This window comes from Lampris incognitus, chromosome 3 (genome assembly GCF_029633865.1).
Source record: "Lampris incognitus isolate fLamInc1 chromosome 3, fLamInc1.hap2, whole genome shotgun sequence".
Lineage (NCBI taxonomy): Eukaryota > Metazoa > Chordata > Actinopteri > Lampriformes > Lampridae > Lampris > Lampris incognitus.
Window position 1 is genome coordinate 25,696,507 of NC_079213.1, and position 20,127 is coordinate 25,716,633.

Here is a 20,127-nt window from a genome sequence, read left to right on the forward strand (position 1 = left end):
ATTCATACCTAGGGACAATTTAGTACGGCGATTCACCTGACCTACATGTCTTTGGACTGTGGGAGGAAAGCGGAGCACCCAGAAGAAACCCATGCAGACACAGGGAGAACATGCAAACTCCACACAGAGGACGACCCGGGTCAACCCCCAAGGTTGGACTATCCCGGGGCTCAAACCCAAGACCTTCTTGCTGTGAGGCGACCGCATTAACCACTGCGCCACTGTGCCGCCACACTTCACATACGTTCAATCAAATTATCACTTGGAAACATACATGAAATCGGGTGAAAAAGGGGGCAATGCTCTCTTGAAACTCCCCCTTGGAGACATAGGTACTAGGTAGGAAGGTATGGAGAGAGAGAGAGAGAGAGAGAGAGAGAGAGAGAGAGAGAGAGAGAGAGAGAGAGAGAGAGAGAGAGAGAGAGCAAGAAGCTGAGACAAACCAGAAAACAGTTTCCATTTATGAGACTATATAAGATTTTATTTACCTCCCGAGTCCCCGCACAATATCAAGATCTCATTTCAGATACAGTGGAGTTCCTTTTCAGGATCTTAAGAATGCTTAGAAATTGCTGTTGGTCTCTCGCCTCAGTTATGGGCAAATCCCACAGACATGCATTACACAGACACTACGACAACCCGACATGCGTGCACACATGCATTTATGCGCATACCCAGACCATTTCAATTAGAAAAAGCAAGCAGCATAGCAGAGACTGCCAATCTCATTTTTGATAGAAGTGCAATGGAGGTCTGTGGAGCGCATGGTGCGAGGGTGTCTGGAGGTAAAAGAAACTTTCTAAATGGGCTAGTTACGGTGCTTCCCCCTTCTATCATCTCCAAGAACAAAGATCCATAACAAGCCTCCCAAACCTGTCATGGTTGAAATGATGAATCACACCACGATGAAAAAGACCCAGAAAGATGCAAATGATCCATCACAATTTCGTTGCCCCGAGACATCTGCCAGCACCGCAAAAAACACCGCTTTTAGTTGTGTTCAGAGGCGAGGCGACATATTGCTGAAGTTGCTGGTTTCGAAAGCTTGGGAGCATATCCGCATGTGTTTTTTGGTTTTGTCTTTTTTTTTTTTGCATCCTCCAAGTATATCCAATATCATTACAACATTTTAGTTGGTCACTAATTATGTTAATTCATCAATTCATATGTGATTCATCAATGCATTTATTGCTCCAAATCACCTCTTTCTGTTGTTCTTTTGATTTTTATCCTGCAGCTGAACACTGTTTAAAACCAGCAATCCACAGACTGTAACAATGAGCTTCCTGTGCATTTTTATTTTAGCCGAAACTGGGAACAAAAACTTTTTTTTTTGTCTCAATGTGGTAGGTAAGAAATTGCCATGTGATGGGTTGTCTGTGTCACCCGAATGTTCAGCATTACTTAAAAAACAACTAAACCCTAAACCACCTCAGTGAGTTTGCAACCACCTTGAGGTGCTGAGCTGATCTTGGGACCAAGTGATGTAAGCATAGCAGGATAAACATAGCTGCAGCTGACAGAATTAATGATGGGCCTGTTTGATTTAGGCATAGCAGGGAGCAAACACTGACAACAGTAAAGGGTTTTGTCAATGCTGGCTCATTGGTATGCCTAAATCATCAGTTTACACACAAACACAGACATAGCTTGGCATACACAAACACATACAAATATACAAACAACTACATACACACATGCACATTTATTACAGCTGGGCCCCCCCCCCCCACACACACACACATACACGCACACACACACAGAGCACCCTACATACACCACACATTATTTATTATTATTACTGCTTTTTTGTTCTGTTTTGTTGTTATTTTATTACTATCATTGCTGCAGTGTTGAGGAGCCGAAACACAAGAATTTTACTCTCTTGTACTTGTATAATGAGACATAACAAAGAATCTTGAATCTCTTGAGTCAGCACTTATAGATGGTTTTTCCGCCTTGAGATCCTAGCAAACTCACAAACGTGGTATAGGGCTTATCTGATAACTTTTTACAAGTTGCCGCTCCGCCCATGATGCGGAAGGGCCTCCTATCTCCCGTGCCGCTCGCTCTCATACATAATGAATCCAGTCTGGCAGCAAGTTGCCGCAGTGGCTGAACGCACCCGAAGACACGAGACTTGAAAATGCATAAGATCCCTGACATTCAGCTGCAGTCTGGAAGTTAAACCACAGCTTCTCAGAGGGCATCAGAGACCTGGTCCCAATCTTCATTTACAGCCACGGAGCCATTCACATCAGGTCTTTATTGTGAACTGCCCTCGTGTAATCTCGGCAATTACATATTACTAACTACACATTACCCCACAAATTTAATGATCTTACTTATTTGTGTCCCTTGGGTATACTAAACAAAATAACAAACTAATATTACTGTACAGTTGTTTTACGATACTGTTGGCCATTAAGTGCGTCTCAAGGTGTCCTGCTGAATTCATTTGCAGAAGGACGATGATGAGGTCAACTGCTGCGGGGAACAGCAAAAGCAATTGTGAAATTGCAATTACATGCCAGCGTTAATAGTCTGCAATATGTAAAAGCCATTTGGTGCCGCTACACAAAGTGTTGTACTGAGACGATTCCAGCGAAGCTTTCCTCACTTTTAATCAAAACTCCAGCATGAACAGATTATTGAGCAGCGCTCACAGGTTCGTATCTGTGCTTTCGAATGAGCAAGGCACCTGTGGGTGCACACTCACACCGAGTTTCCTATAAATACGCAGCCGTGAAATTGTCACTTCTCTGATTTGTCATGTCTAGCAAGAGGGTAGCATGGCGGTCTATTCCGTTGCCTACCAACACGGGGATCGCCAGATCGAATCCCCTTGTTACTTCCAGCTTGGTCGGGCGTCCCTACAGACACAATTGGCCGTGTCTGCGGGTGGGAAGCTGGATGTGGGTATGTGTCCTGGTCGCTGCACTAGCACCTCCTCTGGTCGGTCAGGGCGCCTGTTCAGGGGGGAGGGGGAACTGGGGGGAACAGCGTGATTCTCCCACGCGCTACGTCCCCCCGGTGAAACTCCTCACTGTCAGGTGAAAAGAAGCGGCTGGTGACTCCACATGTATCGGAGGAGGCATGTGGTGGTCTGCAGCCCTCCCTGGATCGGCAGAGGGGGTGGAGCAACGACCGGGACTGCTCGGAAAATAGGGTAATTGGCCGGATACAACTGGTGAGGAAAAAAGGAGAAAAAAAATCCCAAAAAAGCATAATCAGACTACAATTTAAACATGCAAACACACATTAAAGGAACATTTCTCTTAACTCTCTGCATCACCCATGTTTGCATGTATGTGTGTGTGTTTATATTTTGTTTATTTTAGTCTTTTATTCGGGGAATCGTTGTTTGATTGTTTGCTTTGAATAAACCTTTTCTTTTTCAAAGCAACATCCTGTTTCACGACTGCGCGGCACAACCAAGTCTTCTGCTACTGGCCGCTGAGCTCCTCCTCTGCAGCCCTGTGGGAGCCGAGTGCCTTGCTTAAGGGCCTGTGGAAAGCAGGTCTTGTGGTGCTGTGTCATGTGTACTGAAGACCGGCTGTGTGTACCCCACCTCTTCCTCTCTGGAGCCTCTCCTTATCGAATGCTCTTACCCTCACTCCCCTTCCCTTACTTCCTTTCCTGTTTACATCAAGGACAGCCGCGAGACGGCCGTTATCTGTGCTCTGGAGGGAAGAATGACCCTACACACACACACACGCGCACATACACAATACACACATGCATGCACACACACAATACACACATGCACACCCGTGCGTACACACACACACACATGCTCGCACACGTGTGCACATGCGCACGCACGCACGCACACGCGTGGGCACACACACACACACACACACACACACACACAGTACATCTCTATTGTCTCAGGGGAACATGTGTGTGGCAACATTCCATCTGATGTGACACTTCAGAGTGACAAGGGAGGCCAAGTGTACTGCCTGTTTATGACCGTGTGTGTGTGTGTGTGTGTGTGTGTGTGTGTGTGTGCGTGTGAGGTCAGTTTCCCAGATTAGCTATCATCAGGTCAGGCCGACAAGAAGACAGTAGAAGGTCTGTTATGCAGTCTTCCGGGGGATAGAGCCATCACTCGCTACTGACTCTGACTTACTGCACTGCATCCCAGAGGGAGGGATAGGTACAGCAGGAGAAAAAAAAAAGAAAGAAAGAATTGAAGCAATGAAGTAGGTGAGGGTGAGTGTAACATAAAAAGGAGAGAGAAAGTATGATCTTTGAGCGAGAGAGAGAGCGAGAGAGAGAGAGGAAGATTACCTTGCACAGACAAATCTGCTGCATCCACAAAGAGAGAAGCAAAGGAAAGAGAGGTAGAAGAAAGCATGCAGGGAAGGAAAGGGAGGAGAGGAGCGAGCGAGCGAGAAAGAGAGGAACAAGGAACAAACAACCAAAGGTGGTTAAAGTGCTGAAATATGGCAAGAGAATGCAGTAAAGAACACTGGTGTATGTGTGTGTGTGTGTGTGTGTGTGTGTGTGTGTGTGCGTGCATGCGCCCGTCCGCATGCATGCGCAGTCCTCTGACGCACCTGTGCCGATGGTGGCTGAGATTTGTCAATGAGAGCCGGTGGGCGGATATCCCACGCCTGACATCTTGTGAATTTCTGTGTTGCCTGGCAACCACACTTGCATCTCTCTATCCGCATCCTCCACACATTTTTTAACTCTCTCTCAATATCTCTTACCCCCTTCCCTCTCGCCCTATCTCTTCTTCTCTCTTCGTCTCCTTTTTTCGATCCACTGCAGGGACGAAGTTCAGATGCCATCTCCGGCGTGCGTTAACGAAACGCTTCCGTTGGCGTGGAAACCCAGCCCCGCTGATGTCATTGCGTCGGTTGGCGCTCAATTGGCGAGAGTGGGAGGAATCCCGCGTATGTGCTTATGACGGAAAATTAGCAACAGGGAACTTTCCTTCTGTTCAGCCAACACACATGCACCCCCCCACACACACACATGCACCCCCCCACACACACACACAAACTATAACGCACATAGATCAAATGGCAAACATATGAGACTTCGTTAGATGGGGCAAGAATCTTTTTTCCCCATAAGAAGAATGGAAGACAGTACATTATTTTTGTTTCTTTGGGTCAAACCATGTATGGGCATGAATAATCTGCCATGTGCTGCAACCTCAGCCACACACATGCGCATGCACACGCCATGCAGTCATACCCACACTTGCAGGCAGATGCAGAAGCAAACTTAAATTAACACAGATACTTATCCCAAAAATCTACTGCATAGTATGGTCACCTCAAATAATATAACACAAAACAAACTGCCATCTATGGCACTCTTATCTGGGGTCCCCCCCCCCGTTTCTGCCCAATCATAGTGTGATTATGCGCTTTTTTTTTGTGGATTTTTTTCCCTTTTTTTCTCACCAGTTGTATCCGGTCAATTAGCCTATTTTCCGAGCCGCCCGGTCGCTGCTCCACCCCCATTGCCAATCCAGGGAGGGCTGCAGACTACCACATGCCTCCTCCGATACATGTGGAGTCGCCAGCCGCTTCTTTTCACCTGACAGTGAGGAGTTTCGCCAGGAGGATGTAACGTATGGGAGGATCACGCTATCCCCCCCCCAAACAGGTGCCCCGACTGACCAGAGGAGGCGCTGGTGAAGCAACCAGGACACATACCCACATCCGCCTTCCCATCCACAGACACGGCCAATTGTGTCTGTAGGGATGCCAGACCAAGCAGGAGGTAACACAGAGATTTGAACTGGTGATCCCCGTGTTGGTAGGCAACGGAATAGACCGCTACGCTACCTGCATGCCCTGGCACTCGTATCTCGGGTGAAAACTGGCTTTTGTTCAAGTGATAAAGAAAATGAGAAATTAATATCACTACATCGTTCATCGAAGTACAATCATAGATTTGGTGCCAAACACAGAGCATGTTCTACGTGAGACCACATGAGGGTCTGAACATCAGATAAGACCGCCTCCACCAGCGAGACCCAATGGCAGCTGGAAGTCAAAGCAGACTCCCAGCTCAGACAATCAATGAGTCAGTTAACACGGTTGTGTCAGAGAACAGAAGACGAGAGAGGAGATGGATGGGAAGGAAAGATAACAGAGAGACTGGCAGAGAGAGGGGATCTGGGAGAGAACGAGATGAAAGACGGGGGGGGGGGGAGAAAGAGAGCGAAGATCAAGAAAGAGACGAAAGGGAAAGCGCGTGAGGTGGAATTAGGTTGGGAGTACTGGGACACATCCGACGTGGGTCGGCGAGAAAGAGATGCAAAACAAGAGACGATGGCAACCGTCCCTCTCCTGAATATTCAATCAGTCCGCTCGGAATGACGTGGGTGAAGTAGCGCAATGCCAATTTGATAAACAAGTCCATTCATTATTAATCTTCGACTCTGTCCTGAGACCCCCCCCCACCTCTCCGTCCATTAACAAACACATCGTGGTACCCCCCCCCCCCCCACACTCATCCAGGTGCACTCCCCTTTGTAGCAGAGGCTCGGCACTGTGACAGTCAGGCAGACGGCCAGCAAGACAGACGGGTGTGTGTAGGTGTGTGTGTGTGGGGGGGGGGCAAGACAGAGGGAGTGTTGTGTTGTAAATGTCAGGTGTCCTGGAGCTTGAGCCAGCCTTATCCCACCGCTAAACGCTCTCATCTAAAGACACTTAACCACACTCATACACCCAGAGGAGCGGGGGGGGGGGCTTTAAGGGAGGGAAGGAAAGATGGAGGGTGAGGGGAGGTGAGATGAGATGGCTGCAGCAGCTCAGAGCCTTAATGAACCAGGAATAATCCCTCCAGAGAGATGGAGAGAAGGAGGCTCATTGATGAAAGACTCAGAGGTTTGGCACGGAGCTTTTCTTCCTCCTTTTTAAAGGATTGGCTCATCTGCATTGCACGGGCCTATCAACCGGTCCGAGCCTCCCTCATCAGACCCACAGCACAATAGAGTCCATGCATCGGAGAGGAAAATGCTATATAAGAGGGACTCTGAGAAACTTCACAATTTAAAACACCCCCCCCCCCGTGCCCTCTCATATATATGAAACACTGCCAAAAATGTCCAAGCGTGTGAATGTGAAAACTTCTTGGCTTGCTGATAGGCTGTATTAGAAATTTAAGATGTGAATAACATCGCTTCATAGAGCTTCATAACATAGTTCTTCAGGTTTTCTTACAGAGCTGTATGGAGCGGTGATACCCATGTTCTCAACACACTGCAGCCTATCAGCAAACCAAGAAGTTCTCACATGCACGGACGGATCTTCCGCCGGTGACGTCATTGGCGGACAATTTTCTTTACAACTTCAGACGCACAGAAAACTGCTCAGGATGCATCTGGGTGGTGTGGCGGTCTATTCCGTTACCTACCAACACGGGCATTGCCGGTTCGAATCCTCATGTTACCTCCGGCTTGGTCGGGCGTCCCTACAGACACAACTGGCTGTGTCTGCGGGTGGGAAGGCGGATGTGGGTATGTGTCCTGATCGCTGCACTAGCGCCTCTTCTGGTCGGTTTGAGGGGGAGGGGGAACTGGGGGGAATAGCGTGATCTTCCCACGTGCTACGTCCCCCTGGCAAAACTCCTCACTGTCAGGTGACTCCACATATATCGGAGGAGGCATGTGGTAGTCTGCAGCCCTCCCCGGACCGGCAGAGGGGGTGGAGCAGCGACCGGGACGGCTCAGAAGAGTCGGGTAAGTGGCCGGATACAATTGGGGTGAAAAAGAGGGGGGGCGGGACTGCTCAGCATTATGGCTGCTAATGAGGTGTAGTGTATATATGGAGATAATGTTAAAACCCTGAAGGTGTAGTTCAAGGTGTAGTTCTGAGAAAGAGAGAGAGAAGGAACGGGGGAGGCTGAGAGATTTGCAGAGCTCAATACAAGGCATGACAATGAGAGAGCGAAATAAAAAAAAGAAAAAGATATCGAACCAACTATTCAAAGCTGCCAAGCAAGCCACTTTCTCCAGTGACGGCTCAGTCACACTGTTCCCAAGGTAACCAGCAAGGGTATTCACCCAGAACAATGGCGACATGCACCATCCTGTAATTTCATTGTTTTCTAAATCAGCACGTCTGTGACACCCTGTGTGTGTTGTGGTTTGTGCGTTGAGACATCACTCCATAAAAGTTGTGATGAGCCTGAAGCATCTGAAGTCAAGCTTTTCAGTGAACAGCCTCAGAAACGGGAATAACCCCAGGGGCGTCCGGGTAGCATAGCGGTCTATTCCGTTGCCTACCAACACGGGGATCGCCGATTTGAATCCTCGGGTTACATCCAGCTTGGTCGGGTATCCCTACAGACACAACTGGCCGTGTCTGCAGGTGGGAAGCCGGATGTGGGTGTGTGTCCTGGTCGCTGCACTAGCGCCTCCCCTGGTCAGTTGGAGCACCTGTTCCGGGGGGGGGGGGCTGGTGGGAATAGTGTGATCCTTCGACACTTTACATCCCCCTGGCGAAACTCCTCACTGTCAGGTGAAAAGAAGCGGCTGGTGACTCCACATGTATCGGAGGAGGCATGTGGTAGTCTGCAGCCCTCCCCGGACCGGCAGAGGGGGTGGAACAGCGACCGGAACGGACGGAAAACGGGGCAATTACAAACATCAGTATGAGCATCAGTTAATATCCTGAACAGGATGGTTGACAAACTCAGGCAACTGCATGTGCATGTGTATGTATGTGTGTGTGTGTGTGTGTGTGTGTGTGTGTGTGTGTACCTGGGACAGACTTGAGAAGCCCAGGTTACGGCAGCCATTGCAGGGTGTGAAGGCCTCCCAGAATCCCGTGGGGCCGCAGCTCTTCTCCGCCTCCTCTTCCTCAAAGGGTGGGTTAAGAGGGGGCGTGGGGCGCTGGGGACAGACAAGTGAGTTTTCAATCAGTTTCTTTACAGTCAGACATAAAGCAAGCATCTATACACAGGACCAGCTCTGTAATAAGATCACTCCCAATCCATACTGGATCTATAGCTCACATCACATTCCCACCCTTCCCATTTAGGACCCATGCTTTTGTCCATTAACTTGTGACAAACACAACAGGTTTTGGCTGCTAGATCACCGAAATTACAAGCAACCACTGATAGCACCATAAAGGGGGCAAAGGTCAACACAGCACTGATCAACACGCCTGTGACCAGTGAAAGAGCATGTGAGACAGCGGCGCTGGAAAAGAAGAATTAGACATGAAGAGACAGAGGGCCTGTTGGACCCATTCTGAGCGAGTGGACAAGGTGGTTTTTTATTGATGAAGTGGAAGAAATGTGACAAGAGGTATGACTCGAACGGCTGACTTTTCAGCCAATACAAGGGACAAAAGCATTAAAACACAGATTTTACACACATTTCTACATATATTTTACAATATCAACTGTTCAGAAAAAAAAACAAACCATGTATGTGTGTGTGTGTATATATGTGTGTGTGTGTATGTATGTATGTATATATGTGTGTGTATACTTAAAAAAAATATATATATATACACTACCGTTCAAAAGTTTGGGATCACATTGAAATGTCCATATTTTTGAAGGAAAAGCACTGTACTTTTCAATGAAGATAACTTTAAACTAGTCTTAACTTTAAAGAAATACACTCTATACATTGCTAATGTGGTAAATGACTATTCTAGCTGCAAATGTCTGGTTTTTGGTGCAATATCTACATAGGTGTATAGAGGCCCATTTCAAGCAACTATCACTCCAGTGTTCTAATGGTACAATGTGTTTGCTCATTGGCTCAGAAGGCTAATTGATGATTAGAAAACCCTTGTGCAATCATGTTCACACATCTGAAAACAGTGTAGCTCGTTACAGAAGCTACAAAACTGACCTTCCTTTGAGCAGATTGAGTTTCTGGAGCATCACATTTGTGGGGTCAATTAAACGCTCAAAATGGCCAGAAAAAGAGAACTTTCATCTGAAACTCGACAGTCTATTCTTGTTCTTAGAAATGAAGGCTATTCCATGCGAGAAATTGCTAAGAAATTGAAGATTTCCTACACCGGTGTGTACTACTCCCTTCAGAGGACAGCACAAACAGGCTCTAACCAGAGTAGAAAAAGAAGTGGGAGGCCGCGTTGCACAACTGAGCAAGAAGATAAGTACATTAGAGTCTCTAGTTTGAGAAACAGACGCCTCACAGGTCCCCAACTGGCATCTTCATTAAATAGTACCCGCAAAACACCAGTGTCAACATCTACAGTGAAGAGGCGGCTGCGGGATTCTGGGCTTCAGGGCAGAGTGGCAAAGAAAAAGCCATATCTGAGACTGACCAATAAAAGAAAAAGATTAAGATGGGCAAAAGAACACAGACATTGGACAGAGGAAGACTGGAAAAAAGTGTTGTGGACGGATGAATCCAAGTTTGAGGTGTTTGGATCACAAAGAAGAACGTTTGTGAGACGCAGAACAAATGAAAAGATGCTGGAAGAATGCCTGACGCCATCTGTTAAGCATGGTGGAGGTAATGTGATGGTCTGGGGTTGCTTTGGTGCTGGTAAGGTGGGAGATTTGTACAGGGTAAAAGGGATTCTGAATAAGGAAGGCTATCACTCCATTTTGCAACGCCATGCCATACCCAGTGGACAGCGCTTGATTGGAGCCAATTTCATCCTACAACAGGGCAATGACCCTAAACACACCTCCAAATTGTGCAAGAACTATTTAGAGCAGAAGCAGGCAGCTGGTATTCTATCGGTAATGGAGTGGCCAGCGCAGTCACCAGATCTGAACCCCATTGAGCTGTTGTGGGAGCAGCTTGACCGTATGGTACGCAAGAAGTGCCCATCCAACCAATCCAACTTGTGGGAGCTGCTTCTGGAAGCGTGGGGTGCAATTTCTCCAGATTACCTCAACAAATTAACAGCTAGAATGCCAAAGGTCTGCAATGCTGTAATTGCTGCAAATGGAGGATTCTTTGACGAAAGCAAAGTTTGATGTAAAAAAAATCTTATTTCAAATACAAATCATTATTTCTAACCTTGTCAATGTCTTGACTCTATTTTCTATTCATTTCACAACATATGGTGGTGAATAAGTGTGACTTTTCATGGAAAACACAAAATTGTTTGGGTGATCCCAAACTTTTGAACGGTAGTGTATATATGTATGAGCACGGGTGTATTTTATACACATATATAGGAAGAAAGCCACTTTATTTTGTCATTGTACAGTTGTTCAGTTACAAGGAAGTCATCTTCTGCATTTAACCCATCCTATTGTATAGGAGCAGTTCTTCTTTCCATTGCCTTGCTCAGGGGCACAGGCAGGAGTAGTAACCCTAACATGCATGTCTTTTTGATGGTGGGGGGGGAAACCGGAGCGCCCGGAGGAAACCCACGCAGACATGGGGAGAACATGCAAACTCCACACAGAAAGGACCTGGGACGGCCTGGGGTTCGAACCCAGGACCGTCTTGCTGTGAGGCCACCGTGCTGCCAATTTAGACAATATGGGGCAGATTATACACAAGAGGAATCTGTCGGAAGATGAAAGGGAGCTTCTTAGAAAGGCATGTGAAGGAAAAGGAGAAAAACACAAGTTTGGACACACACACACACACACACACACACACACACACACACACACACACACACACACACACACACCCACACACTCTGGCCTTTCGCCAGAGCCCTCTGGTCATCCCTGGTGGGTTCATGTGTGGATGAGCGGCGTGACATGGGGTACCAGAAGTCAGATATTTCTGACCCGACATGTCCATGAGCCAAACAGCAGAGGACAGCACAGGACGTGGGCCACACTGGACCACACCGTACTGTAACGTGACACTCCGCCGAAGAAACGAGAGAAATATCACCGCAGCGCTGCAGAGGGGGAGCCGGGGATGGGGGACAGTCAGAAAGACAAATGCGGAGAGCAGGGGAAGGCCCCGCGACAACAGGCAATAATGATCTTAATTAAAGACAGTAAAAACACCCCCATGAGTATTAAACACAGACAGGGCAAGAGAAAGAAAAAAAAGAGGACTAAGAGAGGAGGAACATAAAGGGTGATGTTAAAGATGGAACGATGTGCTGGAAGCGGGAGGTTGAGCGGGTGGGCGGGTGGGGTGGAAGAGAGAAACAGAAAGGAGCATTAATGGGAGGGTGGCAGATGGGAAGTGCAAAAGAGTAACAGCGAGACTGGCGACGGATGTCGAAAATGAAGAAACACAAAAAAGCAAAAGGTCACCCATCTTTTTTGGGGGGATTGCAAAGGGCCTGCTGCAACACTTGAATACTGATGGACACAAATGGACTGCAAGCCACACACACACACACACACACACACACACACACACACACACACACACACACACGCACTGCAAGTATGCTCAGAGTCATACACAGACGAACACTTTTGCACATTTTTATTGTCCCTGAAATTACAAAAGATGTGCAACAAGGCATGATGGGTAACCGGCGGCGTGCCGACGGACACCGTGCATACACAGTGTACGGGGAAGATGTGTGTCATAGACTTGACATGTTTTATTCATGTGTGGTAGACATCAAATCAAATCACTGGCCTGCAGAGCATGCTAATGACTACTGCCACATGTAGAAAGAGTTGCCCCGGGGGGGGGGGGCTGTTACTCATAAATACATGCACTGGGAAGCCAAGAAATGGAATACAAATAGGTACTTATAAAATTCATGCATGTGTGCATGCTTGTGTGTGCACGCGTGCGTGTGGGCGCGTGTGTGTGTGAGATGGAGTATGTGTATACACACGACATCCAACACTTTTGTAAGACATTCTTACATTGACGCACTTGTTTGCGTTCATGTTGAACAAGCGTATCAAAGTAATGAAGACTAGGACACGGTCGTAATTCCAGTTAGAATGACCCCTACTGGGAGCTGAGTGTGAGTCTTTGCGTGTGTGTGTGTGTATATATATCTATATATATGCCTCTTTGCCTCTATATACTCTATATACGCCTTTGACTAGGAGAAGGTAACTCCGAATTCAAACCCAAGAAGGCGCTGGCAGCAGGGCGCTCGGTGGTGTTTGCGGCAGAAGAGCCCAATCGGACCAGTGGCACAAACATCCGCTGGCATGCAGAGGAACCACTCTGTTGGTCAGTGGATGGCATCGCTTGACAAGTAAGCCGTCACTGCGGGGCAACCTCTTTATCTACCGAGCCCGTTGCACTACGGCGTACTGCTTAGGAACGGGTTCTGAGGTCACAGAGAGACCGTTCGGCGGGGCCACGGCACCGACTGTCTTAACTACTGTGCCAGGCGTGATGAGAGGAGAGCTTGAGGCCAAGCTTAGACTGCATCACAGTCATCATCGTTTTGATGGACAGCTGAAGACCTACTACTACTACTTTCGGCTGCTCCCGTTAGGGGTCGCCACAGAGGATCATCCATTTCCATCTCCTCTTGTCCTCTGCATCTTCCTCTGTCATGCCAGCCACCTGCACGTCCTCCCTCACCACATCCATCCAACATTCAAAGTTCCAACTCTCACCAAGCAGCCAAAACCTTAAAATCACCTGAGGCCACTGCCAACAGGGAATACCGTTGCCCTGATGGGGTGTACTTGGTCCGGAATGATGTTTAGGTAGGTGGTACGTGTTAAAGTGACATCCACATGAATGCCAGGACCCAAGGTTTCCCAGCAGAACATTGCCCAGATCATCACACTGCCTCCACCGCCTTGCCTTCTTCTCAATGTGCATCCTGGTGCAATGTAAATGATGCAAACACACCTTCTTCCATTGCTCCATGGTCCAGTTCTGAGACTCATGCACCCAATGTAGGCACTTTTGACAGTGGACAGGGGTCATCATGGGCACTCTGACCGGTCTGTGGCTACGCAGCTCCATACACAGAATCAGAATCCTGTTTATCGGCCATGGAGGTTTGCACATACATGGAATTTGATTCTGGTTTCGTGGCTCTCTCAGGTGTACTTAACATAGAATAACAACACTACAACATGACAATCTTCAGATACATACACAAGGATTGACTTATACGGGTGAAATAAGAGGCGATAAAGTGCAGTGGCGCAGAGAATATATCAGACATGCTGAAACAGATGTTAGCAGGTTACTTACATACATGCCTGACAGAGCATACCAGTGTACGTACAATGTAAAGTACAGTATATACAAAATGGTTGGATTTATTGACAGTGTTAAGCATTCATTTGAATGACAGCCCACGGAAAGAAACTGTTTTTATATCTGGCTGTTTTGGGGTATAGTGCTCTGTAGCGCCTACCAGAGGGGAGGAGTTGGAAAAGGTTGTGACCAAGGTGTGATCAGGAAACGGGCAGGCAACATCACTGTTGCCTGCCCGTTTCCTGAGTCTGGAGATGTATAAGTCCTGAATGGAGGGCAGGTTGGTACCAATGATTTTCTCTGCAGACTTAACTGTCCATTGTAGTCTGTCCCCATCCTGTTTGGTGGCCGATCCAAAGCAGACAGTGATGGATGTGCACAGGACAGACTGGATTATTGCAGTGTAGCACTGAATCAACAGTTGCTGAGGCAGGTTGAACTTCCTGAGCTGGTGGAGAAATTACATCCACTGCTGGGCCTTTTTGATGATTGTGTCTATGTTGGATGCCCACCTTAGGTCCTGGGAGACTGTGAAACCCAGAAATCTGTAGGTTTTCACCGTAAACACCATGCTGTTTGCACAGCAAGCTACAATGCACTGTGTTCTGACACCTGCCAGCATTAACTTGTTCAGCAAAATGAGCTACAGTAGCTCTTCTGTGGGATCAGACTAGACGGGCTAGCCTTCGCTCCCCATGCACATCAATGAACCCTGGACACCCGTGACCCTGTCTCCGGTTCACCAGTTGTCCTTCCTTGGACTACTTTTGGTAGGAACTGACCACTGCATACGGGGAACACTCCACAAGACCTGCCATTTTGGAGATGCTCTGACCCAGTCATCTAGCCGTCACAATTTGGCCCTTGTCAAAGTCGCTCAGATCCTTATATTTGTCCAGTTCTTCCTGCTTCCAACACATCAACTTCAAGAACTGACGGTTCACTTGCTGCCTAATTTATCCCCCTTGACGGGTGCCATTGTAACGAGAAAGTCAATGTTATTTGCTTACCTGTCAGTGGTTTTACAGTTTGACTGATCGGTGTATATGTGTCTATACAGGTGTACGTTGGTGTGACTGAGTATGTGTATAAAAATCGAAATAAAACTGAAAATCTGGATGCTAAGTGTACAAGAATAGTACTCAGCATATGCTCACACAAAATCCTGTGTGTGTGTGTGTGTGTGTGTGTGTGTGTGTGTGTGTGTGTGTGTGTGTGTGTATCCCTATACATGCATACAGGTATGCCTGTGGGCATCCATTGAATAAGCTGGGGAGTCAGCATGATAAATGACCTCTGTCCTCCAGGGCAGTGGACATCCTGGACATGCGGAATTAAAAATCCTCTAACCCTTTTTGTCACGCTGTGCTGGCTTGCTGGCTGCTGAGGAACACACTGCTGCTTTGATTCTCTGGGCCGGGACCAGTTAATAATGACAGAAGTCAGCTATTTTCACTGCATGCTGTGCACACTGAAAATAATTTCATTTTTTGCCTCTGCATGTGTGTGTGTGTGTGTGTGTGTGTGTGTGTGTGTGTGTGTGTGTGTGTGTGTGAGAGAGAGAGACAGAGAGAAAGCAAGTGAGTGGGAGTTGATGGCGGAGAGAGAATGAGCCATTAAGAGAACAATTACAGACAAAATACTAAAATACTGTGTTTTGACACAAAAAGCAATAAACAGGACACCAAAGTCATATAAACGGCCGTAATCTCTGACTGTGAATGCCTGTTTGAGTAAAGAGGCAAATGGCTGTCATATTTCAAAATAAATCCTTGCAAACAAGGAAGAAAAACAGTTGTGGCGGAGCAACAAGTGACTGCTGTATTTGCCTAGCGACCCTTGAGGACTCGCACTGACTAATACTCCCACCTGCAGGTCAGCTGGACAAACTACATGTATATTTATATGACAAAATGTAATCGAAACAAATTGGACTCCAGGGTCTTCTATTTTAGGGTCAGCTATAGGAACCTGGAAAATAAAAAAAATATATATATTTTTTTTTTATTATTATTATTTTTTTATTTAGGGTTCAAAACCTTAATACAAGACCTCTTACAGACCAATGTTTATTTTGGATGATATGAGCAAAATTAAAACCACACATCATACTGTACTGGGCTGATATGCATTGAGGACTTCCATTATTTTGGATAATTTGATTTGTGATTCCATGCAGTGCAAAGGAGAGACTTCATATCCACATGTAGCCCAGAACTTGGCATAAACTGATAATACCTAATAATGAAATTTCTCATTTGTGGGTAAATGTACTCAGTTTTTCCTGAGAACCAGATACAAAATAGCCTCTAGTGCCTCAATTCTCTCATAGGAAGTAGTTGTTCTGCTGACTTCCCCATGCCTCACAGGTTAATTACTATGTGGTCTATGGGCGGTACCTTGCTGACACGGGTCAGGGTGCCGTTGGGGTGATCGCTGCGCTCCTCGTCTGAGAGGCGCCCGCTGCCGAAGCTGTCCATGGAATGGGAGGAGATGGTCTGGCAGAGCTCCTCGAAGGAGTAGTCCCTGTCCCGGCACTTCTTAATCTCATGGAGGAGCTTGGACAGCTCACCTGTCACAGTATCGTCTGGGGAGGAGGTGGAGGGGGAGAGGGGGAAACAGAGATCTGGGGGTAAAGAACAGATCCAAAGTCTCAATGTTGTGAAAGCATCAATGTTTAAGTATAGATGACCTCAGTGAAGAACAAACCCCTGCTCCTTGCATTCCTAGTGTCTGGTCCAACCAGTGAAAACGAAGATAATGTGTGCAGTGCAGTAAACGGTGGCAACAGTGAGGGACAAAACCAGAGATAGGGTAAAACAAATATGGAGAACCAGTGGATGACAGTAAAAAAGATTGAGTCCCAGGCAGAAATGTCAACAAAGAGAGCACTCTACCTGCCTTTCTCTTGCTCTAACTTGGGGGTCTCCAACACGTTGCTCGCGAGCTACCGGTAGCTCGCGGCCCCTTTTCAAGTAGCTCGCCAAAGGGTTAATGAATCTTTCATAAATTTGAAAAAAAAAATTTTTTTTACATTTATTTCTGATTTTCCCCTTTTTCTCCCAATTTAGTGGCCAATCGTCTCTATTTTAGTTCCAACACCCACCCTCGTACTGCATGCGTTCACCAACTGCATCTCTCCGGCCGGCAGTCTTGAAGGAGACACCTCGCCACTTCCGTGACAAGGCGACTCCAGGCCGAACCACTGCTTTTTGCGACACACCCAGAGATGCTTTCATATGACGAACACAAGCCGACTCCGCCCCCCTCCCGAAGACAGCGCTGCCAATTATTGCTGCTTCATCGAGTCTGGCCATAGTCGGATCTGACAAGACCGAGGCGCGAACCCCGGTGGGCAACTACGTCGACACAAAGCCGACCGATGCTTAGACCGCTACACCACCGCGGACTATAAATTTGAAGACTTGATGAGTCATATTTATTTGGTCACTTGGAAAACCTGCTTACATTTATATCCAGTCAAATTCACAGGTGTCCGGTCCCCTCCTTACACAAAATTATTATTTGCCAATTAGTTGTCAATCAAACAGTTGCGCTGCTGTCAAGCTTGATGAGTCAGTGGTGATGTGAGATGGACAGCAACCATGACCGCAGCCGCTGGCCATACCAATAAGAGGCTAAAAACATACTATTTTCACGAAGAGCGGGAAACAGAGTTTTGTTTCACGAATGTAAACGATAAGTGTGTGTCTGATCTGCGGAGCTAGTGTGTCAGTTGGTAAAAGATGTAACGTGAAGCGCCATTTCACCAACGTCCACAGCAAGTTTTCACGGGACTTTCCTGCAAGTAGCAGTCTACGAAAAGAGAAGATAAAGGAGCTGAAAACTACGCTTCAAAGACAACAGTCTCTGTTCACAAGACCAACGAAGAAGGCCAGAGCAGCAACGGAGGCTTCGTTTAAAGTGGTGCATGTCTTAACCAAGCACAAAAAGCCCTTCACCGATGGCGGGATTGTAAAGGAGGCTATGACTGCGGTGGCTGACACGTTATGCAGGGACCACAAAAGTAAGACAGAAATGTTGTCTGCTATTGCCGATGTACAACTTGATGCTAATACTGTGGCAAGGAGAGCGTCTGCGCTGTCTGTGGATGCGGTAAAACAGCTGGACTCGGACACGAACAGGTGCAAATGGTTTTCAATTCAGTATGATTAGTCTGTCAACTCCAGCGATGCAGCCTCTTTTGGTAGGTGGTTGTCTGGCATTCTTCTCACGTGACCAGCCCATCTGAGCTGGGAGGCTATTATTAGGGCTTCAACACTGACAGTACCAGCACGTCTCAATACTTCCATACCGGGCACCTGATCTTCCCATCTGATGCGCAGCAGCTTTCGCAGATGACGAAGCTGTATGCTGGTGAGCTTCTTGATGTGCTTGCGATAAAGGGTCATGCATTCAGTGGAGTATAGTAGCGACAGGAGAACAGCTGTGTTAAAGACCTTGATCTTTGTTGTCAGCCTGATGTTATGGTGGGACCAAAGCCATTTGTGGAGGGCACCAAAGGCTTTTGTGGCTGCTTGGATTCTTCTGGCCACTTCCAAGTCTGAGGAGTTTGTATCTGTCACAGCGCTGCGCAGATAGGTAAAGCACTCAGTGGTCTTCAGAGTTGCCCCATTAACCAAAATACTGGGCTGACCCTCTTCTGGGCTTTTCTGAGGGGGGAGGCTGGTACAGAAGCTCTTTTTTGGAGACGTTGATCTTCAGTCCAAAGAGGGTAGCCACTGAAGAGAAGCGGTCGACTATTTCTTGCATTTCTCCAAGATCATTGGCAACCAGAGCTGAGTCATCTGCGTAGAGAAGCTTTTGAACACAGAGTTCTCTTGTTTTGGTAGACGCCTTGAGTCTCGCAAGATTGTAGAGGTTTCCATCTGTTCGGGTCCTGATGTACAAGCCACCTCTCAAGTTGGCTGACATTGTTTCTAGGACTGCAGTGAGATGTAATGTGAATAGGGTCGGTGCAAGCACACATCGCTGCCTCACTCCATGCTTGATGTTGAAAGCATCGCTGACGTCTCCTCCAATTGATACTTTCCCTGTCATATCATCGTGGAAAAGTCTGATGATGCTGATCAGTTTCTGGGGGCAGCCATAAGTCTCTAGCACTTTCCACCATGTCTCTCTATCAACAGTGTCAAACGCTTTTGAAAAGTCCACAAAAACACATAAAAAAAGCATATAAAATAAAAAAAGACATACGTCAATAATAATAGGGGCATCTGGGTAGCATAGCGGTCTATTCTGTTGCCACCAACACGGGAATCACCGGTTCGAATCCCTACGTTACCTGCGGCTTGATCAGGCGTCCCTACAGACACAATTGGCTGTATCTGCGGTTGGGAAGCCGGATGTGGGTATGTGTCCTGGTTGCTGCACTAGCGTCTCCTCTGGTCGGTTGGGGCGCCTGTTCCCGGGGGGGATAGCATGATCCTCCCATGTGCTACGTCCCTCTGGCGAAACTCCTCACTGTCAGGTGAAAAGAAGTGGATGGCGACTCCACATGTATCAGAGGAGACATGTGGTAGTCTGCAGCCCTCCCCAGATCGGCAGAGCATTTGGAGCAGCGACCAGAACGGCTAGGAAGAGTGGGGTAATTGGTCAAGTGAAATTGGGGAGAAAAAGGGAAATAATAATAATAATAACTAGAAAAGTGCACTCATTACTGTGCAGATCCCCACCAGGCGTATCTTCTCTTCTCCGGTGCTCCACACTTGGCCCCAAACCAGCTGAGGAGTTAGCACTCAAATGCCGTTTAAACAGCACTCCATTGCGGTATAAAACAAGTATTTCAAAGGGTTTGAATCACCACAACCACAAGAGGTCCTTGATCATACAGTGATAACTGTGCACAAATATTATTAGGCTGACAGGCCCAGTAGTATGGGAGATTAACAGTAGACAGATACACACACGCAGACAGAAAAACCAGCATTTGTCCCGCCATTGTAAGACTTTTGCACAGCGCCCAAATGGATTGAATAGGAAATACAGGAAAAAAAGTTTTTAATATGCAG

The 20,127-nt window shown here is 47.2% G+C and overlaps 1 protein-coding gene across 9 annotated transcripts in view; it reads right to left on the bottom strand.

Annotated features, from left to right (window-relative positions):
- anks1b (ankyrin repeat and sterile alpha motif domain containing 1B) overlaps positions 1-20,127 on the bottom strand; it is a 351,867-nt gene that overhangs the window by 191,052 nt on the left and 140,688 nt on the right. For 7 of the 9 annotated variants that reach the window (XM_056275648.1, XM_056275652.1, XM_056275647.1 and 4 more), the window contains exons 5-6: positions 16,495-16,721; positions 8,738-8,869 (exon numbers count right to left, since the gene is read on the bottom strand). In XM_056275648.1, coding sequence (XP_056131623.1) covers positions 8,738-8,869; positions 16,495-16,721 — 359 coding nt within the window. The remainder of the gene's footprint in view (positions 1-8,737; positions 8,870-16,494; positions 16,722-20,127) is intronic. The other 2 variants (XM_056275653.1, XM_056275649.1) reach the window with 1 other exon arrangement.